General features: G+C 39.2%; 1 protein-coding gene across 2 annotated transcripts in view; it reads right to left on the bottom strand.

The window, feature by feature from the left end:
* The window catches only part of FAM227B (family with sequence similarity 227 member B), a 268773-nt gene that overhangs the window by 5210 nt on the left and 245161 nt on the right, over positions 1-18402 (bottom strand). The window contains exon 13 of one of the 2 annotated variants that reach the window (XM_036842850.1): positions 1752-1827. The exons of the other annotated variant lie outside the window; for it this stretch is intronic. Within the exon in view, the coding sequence (XP_036698745.1) occupies positions 1752-1827 (76 nt within the window). The remainder of the gene's footprint in view (positions 1-1751; positions 1828-18402) is intronic. 2 annotated transcript variants of the gene reach the window in all.

Below are 18402 nucleotides of genomic sequence, written 5' to 3'. Positions count from 1 at the left end.
CCACAGGGGTTTATTTGAAGGGCTGTACTCATCTGACATTTATTCTTGCCTATGTGGATGTACTGGAAGAAGTGGGTTAGTCCCAACACTTTATAGTTTTCTTTTTTACACTGTCATAAAATAAACAAATATGCCCAACTTTCCTTGTTTCAGTGGGGTACAATGTTTGTATGTATAGGGGAAGCAGCAGGGGCAGAAAGGGACAAAGAACTAGCCTGAGACCAGCTAAATAGGTTGTTTTTCTAGTTTACATCTTCCCATGGTTATGAGTCTATATTTAAAAGGCCCTCAGCTTAAGTCCTATATCTGGTAGAGTAAAAGGAGATGATGATAATGTTTAGCAATTAATTAAATTAGAGTGATTATGTGGATAACAAAGTTAGTGTTACTCTAGATGAACTACGGAGTAGAAAACTTCTGCAGATATTCCAGTTAATGAATTTTTACATATTAAACCCATTGTGGTTTATGTAACACATTTGTTCAATTAAAATGTTTTTAAGCACTATGATTTGAATAAGAAACAAACCTATGAAGCTCCTTGTCAACTCTTTCCTGTCGCTGTCTTAGGAGTTTTATTTCTTCACTAATTATGTGCTTTTCTCTATAAAGTCAAAGTTTGGAGTTAAATTTTAAAATAAAGCAGGCAATTCTCATTGAGAAAGAATAAATCAACAATTTGCTGCCTTCCACATATCAGTAAAGGTCCATTACAAAACAGTTCTTCAGCATCCCCTCCCAATGCACCACTTGGTATGAGGAATCCCCCAGCACATTGCCCCTTATAAACATGTGCCAAAGGCATCACCCATGTCAGCTGAGTACAGCCTGGACTCCACCTTGCTGTTCCCACATGGGCCCTCTTACAAGGTGCCCATCCCTGTTCTTCCCACTGAAAATAGGAAATCTAAGGGCTCTGTGTGTGTGTCTGTGTGCGTGCATGCGCATGTGTGTATGTCAGTGGGAGGGGAATGGGGCCCTGGGGAAAGTAGAGGCTCAGACTTCTGTCCTGCCTGCTGGATAGGACAAGACTGGCTGCTCTTCTGTTTACCTCTCTTTGATTTGTTTCCGGAACAGCATCAGGTACCTAAAGGGTAGGATGCCCATCCTTTCTCCCCTTTAAGGCAATAAGACAGCTAGGCAGTGACCTTGATATCATAGACAGAAGAATTGGACCCTGCCAATTTGTCCTCATAAAAATCGATGGGCATCCTCATTAAGCCATTTCTCGCTTCCTGGCACATAAGAATACCATAACTGGCCAAGAGTAATCATTTTAGTTAAGCACAAAAAACTTAAAGTGTTTCCCCAAGAAAACGTTTCCGAAAAGACCTCCTTGTCTTGCTTTCCTCCATATCACGCCCGCTGCCACCCCAGCTACAAGGAACTCCTTCTATTACAGACAACCTTTCTGTTCTTCTTCCAGGGCTTATCTTTGTAAATGAACAATACTCCGATCTCTCTTCCTGGGAACTCTCTCCTGGTCTCTCCACGTTGGGGTGCATCCTCCCACCCAGACCACAGGAAAGCTTCCTTCCTTTTTTCAATCCCTGACATGTGCCGTGTCTCCATGGTTACAGCATACATCCTTGACACTTACCTGAAAAGAATCTCCGAGTCTGTAAGATGCTCAGAGGCGACTCTCCTCGTCAGTAAAATAAGAAGCTTAGTTGTAGATAATTTCTATGATTGCTTACAGCTCTAAAGGATTCTATGATTTTATATTTATCAATAGTATGGAGTCAACTTACATTCTAAAATCCTTTTGGTTGTTTGCAAATTGTCTTTTTGCCTCCTTTAGAATATCACAGTAAGTTGGAGCAGGTGGTGTGATAGGCTTATGGTTAAGGAAAGATTTTCAACTAGGAAAACTTGGGAGAGGTTAACAGTATCCTTCACAGGGGAACTCAGGGAGCCATCTTGCCTGGGCTTCCCAGTCATGAAGGGTCTCAAGTATAAACACGAATATTATGTCTGGCGTTGCACTGAAAGGACCAAAAGGAGACAATACCCATCAGACTACTTTAAACTTATATCCCATTATCTGGACCACACCATCCATAGCGCACAAGGACTTAGTAGTTTCATAAATCCCGTAATTACTATTTTCATGTTTTTTTGGTGTGCTTTACAGGCGGTCATTTGTTAAATGTAAATATTAAAAATGTACATTTTGTAACTCTGTTTAGACATTTCTTCATTTCTACATATACTGAGAACTTCAAAGTCTCTTGACTTCTGAGGGGCTCTGGAGGTGACTGGCAGCATATGTTGGCTGCCTCAGTTAGCCCGACCTCTGCTAACTGCATGGAAAAGGATGATAAGCAGAAGATATAAATGTTCTGCTAATGTGGCTGCGGCTCTTCTACTGTCTGTTTCTGGTACAGCCTGTGGCTGTGTCCCTAACGCTGGTCTTAACCCATGTCTGTGTCTGGAAAGCAGACGCTTCCCTCTGAAGTGGCAATTGGTAAATGACTCAAGGAGGCAGCCCTCATCTTGTGTTAAGACCTTTAGCCTCATTGGTAAACTAGGAGCTCTTAAACCTCTGCAGTCACCAAGATGCAGGGAATGAGTCTGTCCTCCCATCGTCCCACTCTCCAACCTGAACCACACTTCAGTATTACCTCCATCTTTCTCTGAATGCAATTTGCTCATTTAAAACACATTTATGCTCCCTTCAAGGATGTCCTTGATGCTCATTTTAATCTTAATCATCTGGTATAAGAATGTTAGGAAAAGCTCAGTGGATCTGGTCCCTGGGACAAGACCACATAGGCACTTAACCTTATGACCTTAATTTCCTGAGTATTGTATCTCAGTTGAGATAACCAGAAGGAAAAACATGAATGGCTCCACAACAAAGATTCTCACAATAAACTTGAATAAAATTTATGTCTTTCCTATGACACTCTAAACTACTCAGAAAGTATCTTCAATCACTTATACTTTGAATATTAAGGTCTTAGAATCAAGGAAAAGAACATTTGTTTTCTGTGTACTCCAGATGACTTTCTCAGCAATGCCAGGGTGATAAATTCTCTCTGCCAGCCATAGAACCTGTTTAAGAAGGTTCCTTAACAGCATCACTAAGTTGCTGGGAAGCAGTGTTGACAGCAGACCATACTCCATCCTACTAAGCACAGAGTTTGCGAGGGTCTGGATGATTATGTTATCCTGAATAGGATAGGAATTCTCTGAAATAGATTTTACAGAGAAGTCCGCTGCTCTTTATGATGCATTCCAAGTTTACTTTAACCCCTTCATCACAGCTAGGTTTTAGAGTATGGTTTTCCTTAAAGAAAGAGATACGCCTGGAGGGGGATCAAGATAGCGGAGGGGAGAATGTGGAGCTCACCTTCCCCCACAAACACATCAAAAATACATCTACATGTGGAACATTTCTCACAGAAAACCAGCTGGAGACTGGCAGAAGATCTCCTATATAACCAAAGCTGCAAGAAAGATCTCCACATAACTGAGTAGGATGGAAAAAAAGGAATCAGGACAGGACTGGTGTCCCTGGGAGGGATCTATAAAAGAGAAAAGGTCTACGTGGGCAGACCCTGGGGAGCCCCCTTGCCTGCTGGGAAATCCGCTGGGACAGATAGAGGGGCTGGAGAAGCCCAGACTCTACTTGTGAGGAGTGCATGTGTGCTGGCTTGCTGACAATCAGGACAGAGAGAGACTGGCAGCTGGCTTGCCGCACTTCCCAATATCAGGTGTGCACCGGGCGGGGCTACAAATACGTGCAATGGCTAAGCACTGAATCTCTGGCAGACAGACCCTGGGAGAGGACTTGATCTTGCTTAGTGGAGATAGCTTGGAGGGCCTGGGGTATAGTCCGGGCCAGACTGCAGAGCTCTTTGTCACTGCTTGCATGGCAGGGGCGGGTCCAGCTGTGGTGGATTTTGTCGGCGCCTGCAAAGGGTGATGCTACAGAGATGCTCAGGGGGTGCTGAGTCTCAGATGGAGAGCCCCTGGGTAGGAGTATGCAGTGGTTGGTTTCCCAAAGGGAGTTCACTGGCTCTGCCCACCCCACACCGCAACTTGGAGCAGCATCTGGCACGGACAGGTCCTGGGAGAGGTCTGGCACAGAGGCAGCCTAGGTCTCAGGCAGCAGCACAACCACCTTGATTCCTGCAGCCACAAAGCCCCAGACCACAGCACCAGCCCATTCCACACCACAGCCTAGCACTAGGTCTGGGATGAACACAACAGGAAAAGAGATGTGGCATTTGGCTGCTTCTAGACAGAACCGCCCATGTCTGCATGGGTAATGCATAGATTCACTGTGATGACACGGGCCTCACTTGCTTCAGCAGTCACCTCCTTTGGAGCAGGTAATGCACTCAAGTTCAAAGGAGCCTGAGTGAACCTGACCCTCAGGGCTTTTACTCTGACAACTGGGGAGCAGACACCACTGCTGACAGGGCTGTAACAGCCACAGAGCAAGGAGGAGGCCCCACCCAACATCCAGCGTAGGCTCTGGACACCACACCAGTTACTCCCCTATCAAGGGGATAACAACCAGCACACTCTGAGGAAAGATGTGGCTGGTACCCATACTGAAACCAGCCCTTGCACCAGAATATTGGATTCACAGTCTACACAGGGATGCTTCCAAATAAAAATACCCCTTCAAGACCACAGTAGATAACTGTTTCTCCTAAATTCATAGAGACAGAGAAAGTTAAGTAAAATGAAAAAGCAGAGAAACTACTCCAAATTAAAATAAAAGAAATCCCCTGAAAGAACAAATAATGAAACAGACCTCACCAGTCTACTATACCCTGAGTTCAAAAAAGGAGGTAATAAAAATTCTAAAGGAATTAAAAGATTGATAGAAATGCAGATCACTGTAGTAAGGAACTAGAAAATATCAAATCAAAATTAGACAACTCAGTTAGTGAGATAAAAACCAATCTAGAAGCAATGAATAGCAGACTAAATAACACAGAAGAATGAATATGTGATCTGGAGGACATATTAATGGAAATCACCCAATCAGAAGAGCAGACAGAAAGACAAATGAAAAAAATGAAAGCAGCATACAAAATCTATAGGATAATATAAAGTATGCCAAACTATGCATAAGCTGGGTTCCAGAAGGAAAAGAGAGAGAAAAGGAGATTGAAAGTGTATTTGGAGAAATTATTGCTGAAAACTTCCCAAACCTAAAGAAGGAAACAGATATCCAAGTACAAGAAGCACAGAGGATCCCAAACAAGATGAACCCAAACAGATGCACACCAACACGTATCATAATTAAAATGGCAAAAGTTAAAGATAAAGAGAGGATTCTAAAAGCAAGAGAAAACAAAGAGTCAGTTACATGAGAACCCCCATAAGGCTATCAGCTGATTTCTCTGCAGAAACTTTGCAGGCCAGAAGGGAGTGGCATGATATATTCAAAGTCCTGAAAGGGAAAACCTGAAACCTAGAATACTCTACCCAGCAAGATTATCATTTAGAATAGAAGGACAGATAAAGAATTTCTCAGACAAGCAAAACCCAAAAGAATTCAGCAATACTAAACCTATCCTAGAAGATATATTGAAGGGTCTTCTCTAAACAGAAAAGAAACAAGAATCTATAGGAAAGGGACAGTCACAATAGAAAAGGCAAATATATAAAAGGACTGAGATCACCAAAGCTAGTACATAGATTAAAAAACAATCAAAATTTTTTTGTAAAAGTGATTATAACAACAATTAGCAGCAAAAAGGTAAGATGTAAAATAGGACATCAAAATCAAAGAATGTGGGGGAGCAAACTATAAAAATGTGGATTGTTTAGAGTGTGTTTAAGCTTGTATGACTATCAGTTTAAAGCAAATAGATATAGTTAGGGGTCAACATACTTGAAAACCAGGGTAACCACAAATCAAGAACATACCATAGGTTCACAGATACCAAAAAGAAAGGAACTCAAGCATAATACAAAAGAACCATCAAAGCACAAAAGGAAAAACAAAAAGAAGAAACAAAGAACTACAATATTGACAGGAAAACAAGGTTTAAAATGGCAATAAGTACATACCTATCAATAATTACTTTAAATGTCAATGGAACAAATGCTCTGATCAAAAGACACAGAGCAGCAGATTGGATAAGAAAACAAGAACCTACAATATGTCACTTACAAGAGAGACACTTCAAGGTGAAAGACACACACAGACTGAAAGTAAGAGGATGGAAAAAGATATTTCATGCAAATGGAAATGACAAGAAAGCAGGGGTAGCAATACTCATATCAAACAAAACAGACTTTAAAACAAAGTCCATAAGGAGGGACAAAGAAGGACTTTATATTATGAAAAAGGGACCAATACAAGAAGAGGATATTACACTCATTAATGTGCATGCACCCAATATAGGAGCACCGAAAGATATAAAACAAATACTAACAGACATAAAGGGAGAACTTAACAGGAATACAACAGTAGGAGTCTTTAAAACCCCACTGACATCAATGGACAGATATTCTAGACAGAAAACCAATAAGGCAACAGAGGTCCTAAATGATATAACAGACAAGGTGGACTTATCTGGTATCTACAGGACCCTACATCCAAAACACCCAGAATACACATTCTTGCCAAGTGTGCATGGAACATTCTCTAGGATAGACCACATATTAGGTCACAAAACAAGCCTCAACAAATTTAAGAGGCTAGAAATTATTTCAAGTATCTTTTCTAACCACAATGGTATGAAACTAGAAATCAACCACAAGAAGAAAAATGGGAAAAGAACACATGGAGACTAAACAAGATGCTATTAAAAAACCAATGGGTCAATAATGAAATCAGAAAATACTTCAAGACAACTGACAATGAAAACACAACTTTACAAAAACTATGGGATGCAGCAAAAGCAGTTCTAGAAGGGAAGTTCATAGTAATACAGGCCTTCCTCAAGGAACAAGAAAAATCTTAAAAAACCTAACCTACCACTTAAAAAATCAGAAAAAGAAGAACAAAACTCAAAGTCAGCAGAAGGACTGAAATAATAAAGATCAGAGAGAAAATAAATTAAGTAGAGAACAGAATAGCAATTGAAAGCATCAATGAAACCAAGAGATGTTTTTTGGAAAAGAGAAACAAAATCGACAAACCTCTAGCCAAGCTCACCAAGAAGAAAAGAAAGAGGACCCAAATAAACAAAATAAGAAATGAAAGTGGAGAAATAACAACGGATACTGCAGAAGTACAAAAAATCATAAGAGAATACTATGAACAGTTATATGCCAATAAATTGGACAACCTAGAAATGGACACGTTTTTAGAAACAGCCTGCCAAAATTGAGTTAAGAAGAAACAGATGATTTGAGCAGACTGATCACTAGATGTAAAATAGAATCTGCAATAATTTAAAAAAAAAAACTCCCTGCAAACAAAAATCCAGAACCAGATGGCTTCACTGGGGAATTACTTATACCTATCCTTCCCTATCCTTCTCAACCTATTCAAAAAAAAAACCAAAAAACTGAAGAGGAAGGAACACTCTCAAATTCATTCTGTGAAGCCATCACCCTGATACCAAAACCAGACAAAGACACTACCAGAAAAGAAAGTTACAGGACAATATCTTTGATGAATATAGATGTAAAAATCCTCAACAAAATATTAGCAAACTGAACCCAACAATACATAAAAAAGACCTACATCATGATCAAGTTGGATTTATCCCAGGGTCGTAAGGATGGTTCAACATACACAAATAAATCAATGTGATACACCATATTAAGAAAAGGAAAGGCAAAAAACACGTGATCATCTCAATAGACACAGAAAAAGCATTTGACCAAAGTCAACATCCATTCATGACAAAAACTCTCACCAAAATGGGTACAGAGGGAACATATCTCAACATAATAAAGGCATTTACAACAAACCCACAGCCAACCTAATACTCGATGGTGAAAAGCTGAAGGCCTTCCTGCTAAATTCAGGAACAAGACAAGGATGCCCACCCTCTCCACTGTTATTCAACATCATATTGGAAGCTGTAGTCACAGCAATCAAGTAAGAAAAAGAAATAAAAGCTATCCAAATTGGAAGGGAAGAAGTAAAACTGTCACCATTTGTAGATGACATGAACCTCTATATAGAGAAACCTAAAGTCTCCACACAAAAAGTATTAGATCTAATACATGAATTCAGCAAGGTAGCAGAATACAAGATTAATATACAGAAATCTGTTTCATTTCTTTACACTACAATGAAGTATCAGAAAGAGAAAGTAAAAAAAAAAGTCCATTTAAAATTGTGTCCAAAAAAAGTAACTAGGAATAAGCTTAACCAAGGAGGTGAAAGAACTATTTGCTAAAAACTATAAAACACTAACAAAAGAAACTGAAGAAGATTCAAAGAAACGGAAAGATATCCAATGCTCTTGGATTAGAAAAATTAGTATTATCAAATTGGTCATACTGCCTGAAGCAATCTACAAATTTAATGCAATCCCTATCAAAATACCCATGACATTTTTCACAGAACTAGAACAAATAATCCTAAAATTTATATGGAACCACAAAAGACTTAGAATTGCCAAAGCAATCCTGAGGAAAAAGAGCAAACCTGGAGGCACAACCCTTCCAGATTTTAGACAATACTACAAAGCTACAGTAATCAGAACATCATGGTATTGGCAAAAAAAGAGATATATGGATCAATGGAACAGACTTATAGAGCCCAGAAATAAACTCACACACATACAGTCAATTAATCTACTTAGAGTATACAATGGAGTAAATACAGTCTCGTCAATAAGTGGTGCTGGGAAAGCTAGACAGCTACACGTAAATCAATGAAATAGAACATTCCCTCACACCATATACAAAAATAAACTCAAAATGGTTAAATGATCTAAATATAAGACATGACACCATAAAACAGAAGAGAACACAGGCAAAACATTCTCGGACATAAGTTGTAGCAATATTTTCTTAAATCAGTTTCTCAAGGCAAAAGAAATAAAAGCAAAAATAAACAAATGGGACCTAATCAAACTTAAAAGCTTTTGCACAGCAAAGGAAACCATCAACAAAACAAAAAGGCAACCTACTGAATGGGAGAAAATATTTGCAAACGATGCAACCAACAAGGGGTTAATATCTAAAATATACAAGCAGCTCATACAACTCAATATCGAAAAAGCAAACCACCCCATCAAAAAATGGGCAGAAAACCTAAATAGACATTTCTCGAAAGAAGACATACAGATGACCAACAGGCACATGAAAAGATGCTCAACATTGTTAATTATTAGAGAAAAGCAAATCAAAACCACAATGAGGTATTACCTCACACCAGTCAGAATAGCTATCATCAAAAAGTCTACAAATAGGGACATCCCTGGTGGCACAGTGGTTAAGAATCTGCCTGCCAATGCAGGGGACATGGGTTCGAGCCCTGGTCCAGGAAGATCTCACAGGCCGCAGAGCAACTAAGCCCATGCGCCACAACTACTGAGCCTGTGCTTAGAGTCCTTGAGCCACAACTACTGAGCCCACACACTGCAACTACTGAAGCCCACGTGCCTAGAGCCTGTGCTCCACAACAAGAGAAGCCACCACAATGAGAAGACCGCGCACTGCAATGAAGAGTAGCCCCTGCTCACAGCAACTAGAGAAAGCCCGCATGCAGCAACGAAGACCCAACAGAGCCAAAAAAAAAAAAAAAAAAAAAGCTTTATAAAAAAAAAGTCTACAAATAATAAATGCTGGAGAGGGTGTGGAAAAAAGGGAACCCTCCTACACTGTTGGTGGGAATGTAAATTGGTGCAGCCACTATGGAAGACAGTATGGAGATTCCTTAAAAAACTAAAAATAGAACTACCACATGACCCAGGAATCCCACTCCTGGGCATACATATTGAGACAATGAAAACTCTAATTCAAAAAGATACACACATTCCTCGGTTCATAGCAGCACTATGTACAATAGTCAAGACATGGAACCAACCCAAATGCCAACAGGTTCAAGAAGAAGTGGTATATATATGTGTGTGTGTGTGTATAAATATATATATATATATACACACACACACATATATATATATACATATATATATATTTGAAGGATCAAATATATATATGTAATAGAGTATTACTCAGCATTATAAAAAAGAATGAAATATTGCCATTTGTAGCAACATGGTTGGACCTAGATAATATTATACTATGTGAAGTAAGTCAGACAAAGACAAATATATAATATCACTTATATGTGGAATCTAAAAAATAATACAAATGAATGTATGTATTAAACAGAAACAGACTCACAGACATAGAAAACAAACTTACGGTTAACAAAGGGGAAAGGGAGTGGGGGAGTTATAAAATAGGAGTATGGGAAATTAACAGATACATACTACTATACATAAAAAAGATAAGCAACAAGGATTTACTATATAGCTCAGGGAACTATATTCATGATCTTGTAATAAGCTACAATGAAAAATAATCTGAAAAAATATATAAAATATATATATATATAATATATATAAAAGTGAATTACTTTGCTGTACACCTGAAACTAACACAATATTGTAAATCAACTATACTTCCATAAAAAAAGAGATAAGCCTGACTTTACAGTTTAATGTCACAACGGTATATGTTTCTTAAACTTATAATTTAATGAAAAGTTTATTTGCATTATGTAGGTGAAAATCACATCAGTGTAGTGATAGCATCTGGCCTTCCCAGGAGGCAGACCAATAGTGACAACTGCATGTACACATGAGCAATGAGAATGCTCTCATTATTGGCTTTAAGGACACATTCAAGTAATAGCCCTCTTCAGGGCCAGCATGAAGCAAAATTGGGAAGTCAACAGAGTGTGTGTCTTCAGTGCCTTTCACTCATCTTCCCTCTCGATGCTCTTCTTTTAGTACCCTCTTAGTTCTTCATTGCTCCTTGGTTGGCATTAACAGGCCACATTTCCCACAGATTATAGAGTGCCATGCTGGAGATTCAGCTCTAGTTCTCCCACTATGGTCAGCACTTGCCACCTAGGGCCATGGTAGCCAAGGTAGTTGACAGGGTTGGCCCTCCTTTTCCTTATCTGTAAAGTATGAGGGTTGAGCTTCATGGTTTTGTAGCTCTCATCCTGTTATGATTTTCTATCATAAAAATTTTCTACCTCTATTAGAGGTAGAAAATGAGCCTATTTAAGTTACGACCTATCACTGGGGTAATGGCAAAAGGCTTGGGGAGAGTGGGGTGGAATTTGAGATTTTTGCAAAGGAATATAGGAGAGAATCTGTTTACTATTTAGATATGGGGGCTGGATAAGAGATAGGGAGAAGGAAGGATCAACTATGGCAAGGATAATGATGGAATCACTTTATAGAAGTTGGGAAGATTGTCAATTTGAAGGTTGTATTATAGGGGATGAGAAGGTATTTTAAAAATGGGCATGAGACTAGATAGCAGAACTCAGCATTAGCTGTTTAATTTGGGGGCACTCAGAACAAGGAATGACAGGAACCAAGATGGCAGAGTAGAAGGACGTGCTCTCACTCCCTCTTGAGAGAACACCAGAATCACAACTAGCTGCTGGACAATCATTGACAGGAAGACACTGGAACTCACCAAAAATGATACCCCACATCCAAAGACAAAGGTGAAGGCAAAATGAGACAGCAGGAGGGGTGCAATCACACTAAAATCAAATCCCATTACTGCTGGGTGGGTGACCCACAGACTGGAGAACACTTATACCACAGAAGTCCACCCACTGGAGTGAAGGTTCTGAGCCCCACGTCAGGTTCCCAACCAGGGGTCTGGCAACGGGAGGAGGAATTCCTAGAGAATCAGACTTTGAAGGCTAGTGGGATTTGATTGCAGGACTTCGACAGGACTGGGGGAAACAAAGACTCCACTCTTGGAGGGCACACACAAAGTAGTGTGTGCATCGGGACCCAGGGGAAGGAGCAGTGACCCCAGGGGAGACTGAATCAGACCTACCTGCTAGTATTGGAGGGTCTCCTGCAGAGGTGGGCAGTGGCTGTGGCTCACCGTGGGGACAAGGACACTGGCAGCAGAAGTTCTGGGAAGTACTCCTTGGCGTGAGCCCTCCCAGAGTCCGCCATTAGCCCCACCAAACAGCCCGGGTAGGCTCCAGTGCTGGGTCGCCTCAGGCCAAACAACCAACAGGGAGGGAACCCAGCCCCACCCATCAGCAGTCAAGTGGATTAAAGTTTTACTGAGCTCTGCCCACCAGAGCAACAGTCAGCTCTACCCACCACCAGTCCCTCCCATTAGGAAACTTGCACAAGCCTCTTAGATAGCCTCATCCACTAGAGGGCAGACAGCAGAAGCAAGAGGAACTACAATCCTGCAGCCAGTGGAACAAAAACCACATTCAGAGAAAGACAGACAAGATGAAAAGGCAGAGGGCTATGTAGCAGATGAAGGTACAAGATAAAACCACAGAAAAACAACTAAATGTAGTGGAGATAGGCAACCTTCCAGAAAAAGAATTCAGAATAATGATAGTGAAGATGACCCAGGACCTCGGAAAAAGAATGGAGGCAAAGATCTAGAAGATGCAAGAAATGTTTAACAAAGACCTAGAAGAATTAAAGAACAAACAAACAGAGGTGAACAATACAATAACTGAAATGAAAACTACACTAGAAGGAATCAATAGCAGAATAACTGAGGCAGAAGAATGGATAAGTGACCTGGAAGACAGAACGGTGGAATTCACTGCTGCAGAACAGACTAAAGAAAAAAGAATGAAAAGAAATGAAGACAGCCTAAGAGACCTCTGGGACAACATTAAACACAACAACATTTGCATTATAGGGGTCCCAGAAGGAAAAGAGAGAGACAAAGGACCCGAGAAAATCTTTGACGAGATTATAGTCGAAAACTTCCCTAACACGGGAAAGGAAATAGCCACCCAAGTCCAGGAAGTACAGCGAGTCCCATACAGGATAAACCCAAGGAGAAACATACCAAGACACATAGTAATCAAACTGGCAAAAATTAAAGACAAAGAAAAATTATTGAAAGCGGCAAGGGAAAAACGACAAATAACATACAAGGGAACTCCCATAAGGTTAACAGCTGATCTCTCAGCAGAAACTCTACAAGCCAGAAGGGAGTGGCATGATATAATTAAAGTGATGAAAGGGAAGAACCTACAACCAAGATTACTCTACCCAGCAAGGATCTCATTCATATTCGATGGAGAAATCAAAAGCTTTACAGAGAAGCAAGAGCTAAGAGAATTCAGCACCACCAAGCCAGCTCTACAACAAATGCTAAAGGAACTTCTCTAAGTGGGAAACACAAGAGAAGAAAATGACCTACAAAAACAAACCCAAAACAATTCAGAAAATGGTCATAGGGACATATATATATCGATAATTACCTTAAAGGTGAATGGATTAAATGTTCCCACCAAAAGACACAGGCTTGCTGAATGGATACAAAAACAAGACCCATATATATGCTGTCTGCAAGAGACCCACTTCAGACCTAGGGACACATACACACTGAAAGTGAGGGGATGGAAAAAGATATTCCATGCAAATGGAAATCAAAAGAAAGCTGGAGTAGCAATACTCATATCATATAAAATAGACTTTAAAATAAAGAATGTTACAAGAGATAAGGAAGGGCACTCCATAATGATCAAGGGATCAAACCAAGAAAAAGATATAACAATTATAAATATATATGCACCCAACATAGGAGCACCTCAACACATAAGGCAACTGCTAACAGCTATAAAAGAGGAAATTGACAGTAACACAACAATAGTGGGGAACTTTAACACCTCACTTATACTCATGGACAGATCATCCAAAATGAAAATAAATAAGGAAACAGAAACTTTAAATGACACAATAGACCAGATAGATTTAATTGATATTTACAGGACATTCCATCCAAAAACAGCAGATTACACTTTCTTCTCAAGTGTGCATGGAACATTCTCCAGGATAGATCACATCTTGGGTCACCAATCAAGACACTGTAAATTTAAGAAAACTGAAGTCATATCAAGCACCTTTTCTGACCACAACGCTATGAGATTAGAAATCAATTACTGGGGAAAAAACGTAAAAAACACAAACACATGGAGACTAAACAATACGTTACTAAATAACCAAGAGATCAGTGAAGAAATCAAAGAGGAAATCAAAAAATACCTAGAGACAAATGACAATGAAAACACGACGATCCAAAACCTATGTGATGCAGCAAAAGCAGTTCTAAGAGGGAAGTTTATAGCTATACAAGCCTACCTCAAGAAACAAGAAAAATCTCAAAAAAACAATCTAACCTTACACCTACAGGAACTAGAGTAAGAAGAACAAACAAAACCCAAAGTTAGCAGAAGGAAAGATATCATAAAGCTCACAGCAGAAATAAATGAAATAGAAACAAAGAAAATTATAGCAAAGATCAATAAAACTAAAAGCTGGTTCTTTGAGAAGATAAACAAAATTGATAAACCATTAGCCAGACTCATCAAGGAAAAGAGGGAGAGGACTCAAATCAATAAAATTAGAAATGAAAAAGGAGAAGTTACAACAGACACCACAGAAATACAAAGCATCCTACGAGACTACTACAAGCAACTCTATGCCAATAAAATGGACAACCTGGAAGAAATGGACAAATTCTTAGAAAGGTATAACCTTCCAAGACTGAACCAGGAAGAGATAGAAAATATGAACAGACCAATCACAAGTAAGGAAATTGAAACTTTGATTAAAAATCTTCCAACAAACAAAAGTCCAGGACCAGATGGCTTCTCAGGTGAATTCTATCAGACATTTAGAGAAGAGCTAACACCCATCCTTCTCAAACTCTTCCAAAACATTGCGGAGGGAGGAACACTCCCAAACTCATTCTATGAGGCCACCATCACCCTGATACCAAAACCAGACAAAGATACTACAAAAAAATAAAATTACAGACCAATATCACTGATGAATATAGATGCAAAAATCCTAAACAAAATACTAGCAAACAGAATTCAACAACACATTAAAAGGATCATACACCACGATCAAGTGGGATTTACCCCAGGGATGCAAGGATTCTTCAATATATGTAAATCAATAAATGTGATAAACCATATTAACAAATTGAAGAATAAAAACCATATGATCATCTCAATAGATACAGAAAAAGCTTTTGACAAAATTCAACACCCATTTATGATAAAAACTCTCCAGAAAGTGGGCATAGAGGGAACCTACTTCAACATAATAAAGGCCATATATGACAAACCCACAGCAAATATCATTCTCAATGGTGAAAAACTGAAGGCATTTCCTCTAAGATCAGGAACAAGACAAGGATGTCCACTCTCACTATTATTCAACATAGTTTTGGAAGTCCTAGCCACGGCAATCAGAGAAGAAAAAGAGATGAAATCAATACAAATTGGAAAAGAAGAAGTAAAACTGTCACTGTTTGCAGATGACATGATACTATACATAGAGAATCCTAAAGATGCCACCAGAAAACTACTAGACCTAATCAATGAATTTGGTAAAGTTGCAGGATACAAAATTAATGCACAGAAATCTCTTGCATTCCTATACACTAATGATGAAAAATCAGAAAGAGAAATTAAGGAAACACTCCCATTTACCATTGCAACAAAAAGAATAAAATACCTAGGAATAAACCTACCTAGGGAGAGAAAAGACCTGTATGCAGAAAACTATAAGACACTGATGAAAGAAAGTAAAGATGATACAAACAGATGGAGAGATATACCATGTACTCGGGTTGGAAGAATCAATATTGTGAAAATGACTATACTACCCAAAGCAATCTACAGATTCAATGCAATCCCTATCAAATTACCAATGGCATTTTTTACCAAACTAGAATAAAAAATCTTAAAATTTGTATGGAGACACAAAAGACCCCGAATAGCCAAAGCAGTCTTGAGGGAAAAAAATGGAGCTGGAGGAATCAGACTCCCTGACTTCAGACTATACTACAAAGCTACAGTAATCAAGACAATATGGTACTTGCACGAAAACAGAAACATAGATCAATGGAACAAGATAGAAAGCCCAGAGATAAACCCATGCACCTATGGTCAACTAATCTATGACAAAGGAGGCGAGGATATACAACAGAGAAAAGACAGTCTCTTCAATAAGTGGTGCTGGGAAAACTGGACAGCTACATGTAAAAGAATGAAATTAGAACACTCCCTAACACCATACACAAAAATAAACTCAAAATGGATTAGAGACCTAAATGTAAGACTGGACACTATAAAACTCTTAGAGGAAAACATAGGAAGAACACTCTTTGACATAAATCACAGCAAGATCTTTTTTGATCCACCTCGTAGAGTAATGGAAATAAAAACAAAAATAAACAAATGGGACCTGATGAAACTTCAAAGCTTTTGCACAGCAAAGGAAACCATAAAGAAGATGAAAAGACGACCCTCAGAATGGGAGAAAATATTTGGAAACGAATCAACGGAGAAAGGATTAATCTCCAAAATATATGAACAGCTCATGCAGCTCAATATTAAAAAAACAAACAACCCAATCCAAAAATGAGCAGAAGACCTAAATTGACGTTTCTCCAAAGAAGACATACAGATGGCCAAGAAGCACATGAAAAGCTGCTCAACATCACTAATTATTAGTGAAATGCAAATGAAAACTTATTGAGGTATCACCTCACACCAGTTAAAATGGGCATCATCAGAAAATCTACAAACAACAAATGCTGGAGAGGGTGTGGAGAAAAGGGAACCCTCTTGCACTGTTGGTGGGAATGTAAATGGATACAGCCACTATGGAGAACAGTATGGAGTTTCCTTAAAAAACTGAAAATAGAATTACCATATGACCCAGCAATCCCACTATTGGGCATATACGCAGAGAAAACCATAATTCAAAAAGACACATGCACCCCAATGTTCATTGCAGCACTATTTACAATAGCCAGGTCATGGAGGCAACCTAAATGCCCATCGACAGACAAATAGATAAAGAAGATGTGGTACATATATACAGTGGGATATTACTCAGCCATAGAAAGGAACGCAATTGGGTCATTTGTAGAGACGTGGATGGATCTAGAGACTGTCATACAGAGTGAAGTAAGTCAGAAAGAGAAAAACAAATATTGTATATTAATGCATATATGTGGAACCTAGAAAAATGGTACAGATGAACCGGTTTGCAGAGCAGAAATTGAGACACAGATGTAGAGAACAAATGTATGGACACCAAGGGGGGAAAGCAGCGGGGGGTGGGGGTGGTGGTGTGATGAATTGGGCGATTGGCATTGACATGTATACACTGATGTGTATAAAATTGATGACTAATAAGAACTTGCTGTATAAAAAAATAAATAAAATAAAATTGAAAAATTAAAAAAAAAAGGGCATGTTCTTACCATACGACCCAGCAATCCACTACTGGGCATATACCCTGAGAAAACCATAATTCAAAAAGAGTCATGTATGACAATGTTCACTGCAGCTCTATTTACAACAGCCTGGACATGGAAGCAAGCTAAGTGTCCACTGACAGATGAATGGATAAAGAAGATGTGGCACATATATACAATGGAATATTACTCAGCCATAAAAAGAAACGAAATTGAGTTATTTGTAGTGAGGTGGATGGACCTAGAGTCTGTCATACAGAGTGAAGTAAGTCAGAAAGAGAAAAACAAATACCGTATGCTAACACATATATATGGAATCTAAGAAAAAAAGGTTATGAAGAACCTAGGGGCAGGACAGGAATAAAGACAAAGACATAGAGAATGTACTTGAGGACACGGGGAGGGGGAAATGTAAGCTGGGACGAAGTGAGAGAGTGGCATGGACATATGTACAACCACCAAATGTAAAATAGATAGCTAGTGGGAAGCAGCCTTATAGCACAGGGAGATCAGCTCGGTGCTTTGTGACCACCTAGAGGGGTGGAAGGGAGACATAAGAGGGAGGGGATATGGGGATATATGTATATGTATAGCTGATTCACTTTGTTATAAAGCAGAAACTAACACACCATTGTAAAGCAATTATACTCCAAAAAAGATGTTAAAAATAAAATGGGCATGTTCAGTTAGCTACTTTCTGCTAATATTTACAGGCATACCTCAGCAATATTGCAGGTTCATCTTTGACTGAAGGGAACATTGTGGCTGTTTTCGTCTATCCAGAGCACTAAAACTTTCTCCGTATCAGCAATAAGGCTGTTTTGCTTTCTTATCATTCATGTGTTCACTGGAGTAGGACTTTTCATTTCCTTTAAGAACTTTTCCTTTGCCTTCACAACATGGCTGTTTGGCACAAAAGGCCTAGCTTTTGGCCTATCTCGGGGTTTTGACATGCCTTCCTCACTAAGCTTAATCATTTCTAGCTTTTGATTT

The sequence above is a fragment of the Balaenoptera musculus genome, chromosome 2, assembly GCF_009873245.2.
Source record: "Balaenoptera musculus isolate JJ_BM4_2016_0621 chromosome 2, mBalMus1.pri.v3, whole genome shotgun sequence".
Taxonomy (NCBI): Eukaryota; Metazoa; Chordata; class Mammalia; order Artiodactyla; family Balaenopteridae; genus Balaenoptera; species Balaenoptera musculus.
This window is presented reverse-complemented; position numbering and strand designations above follow the sequence as displayed.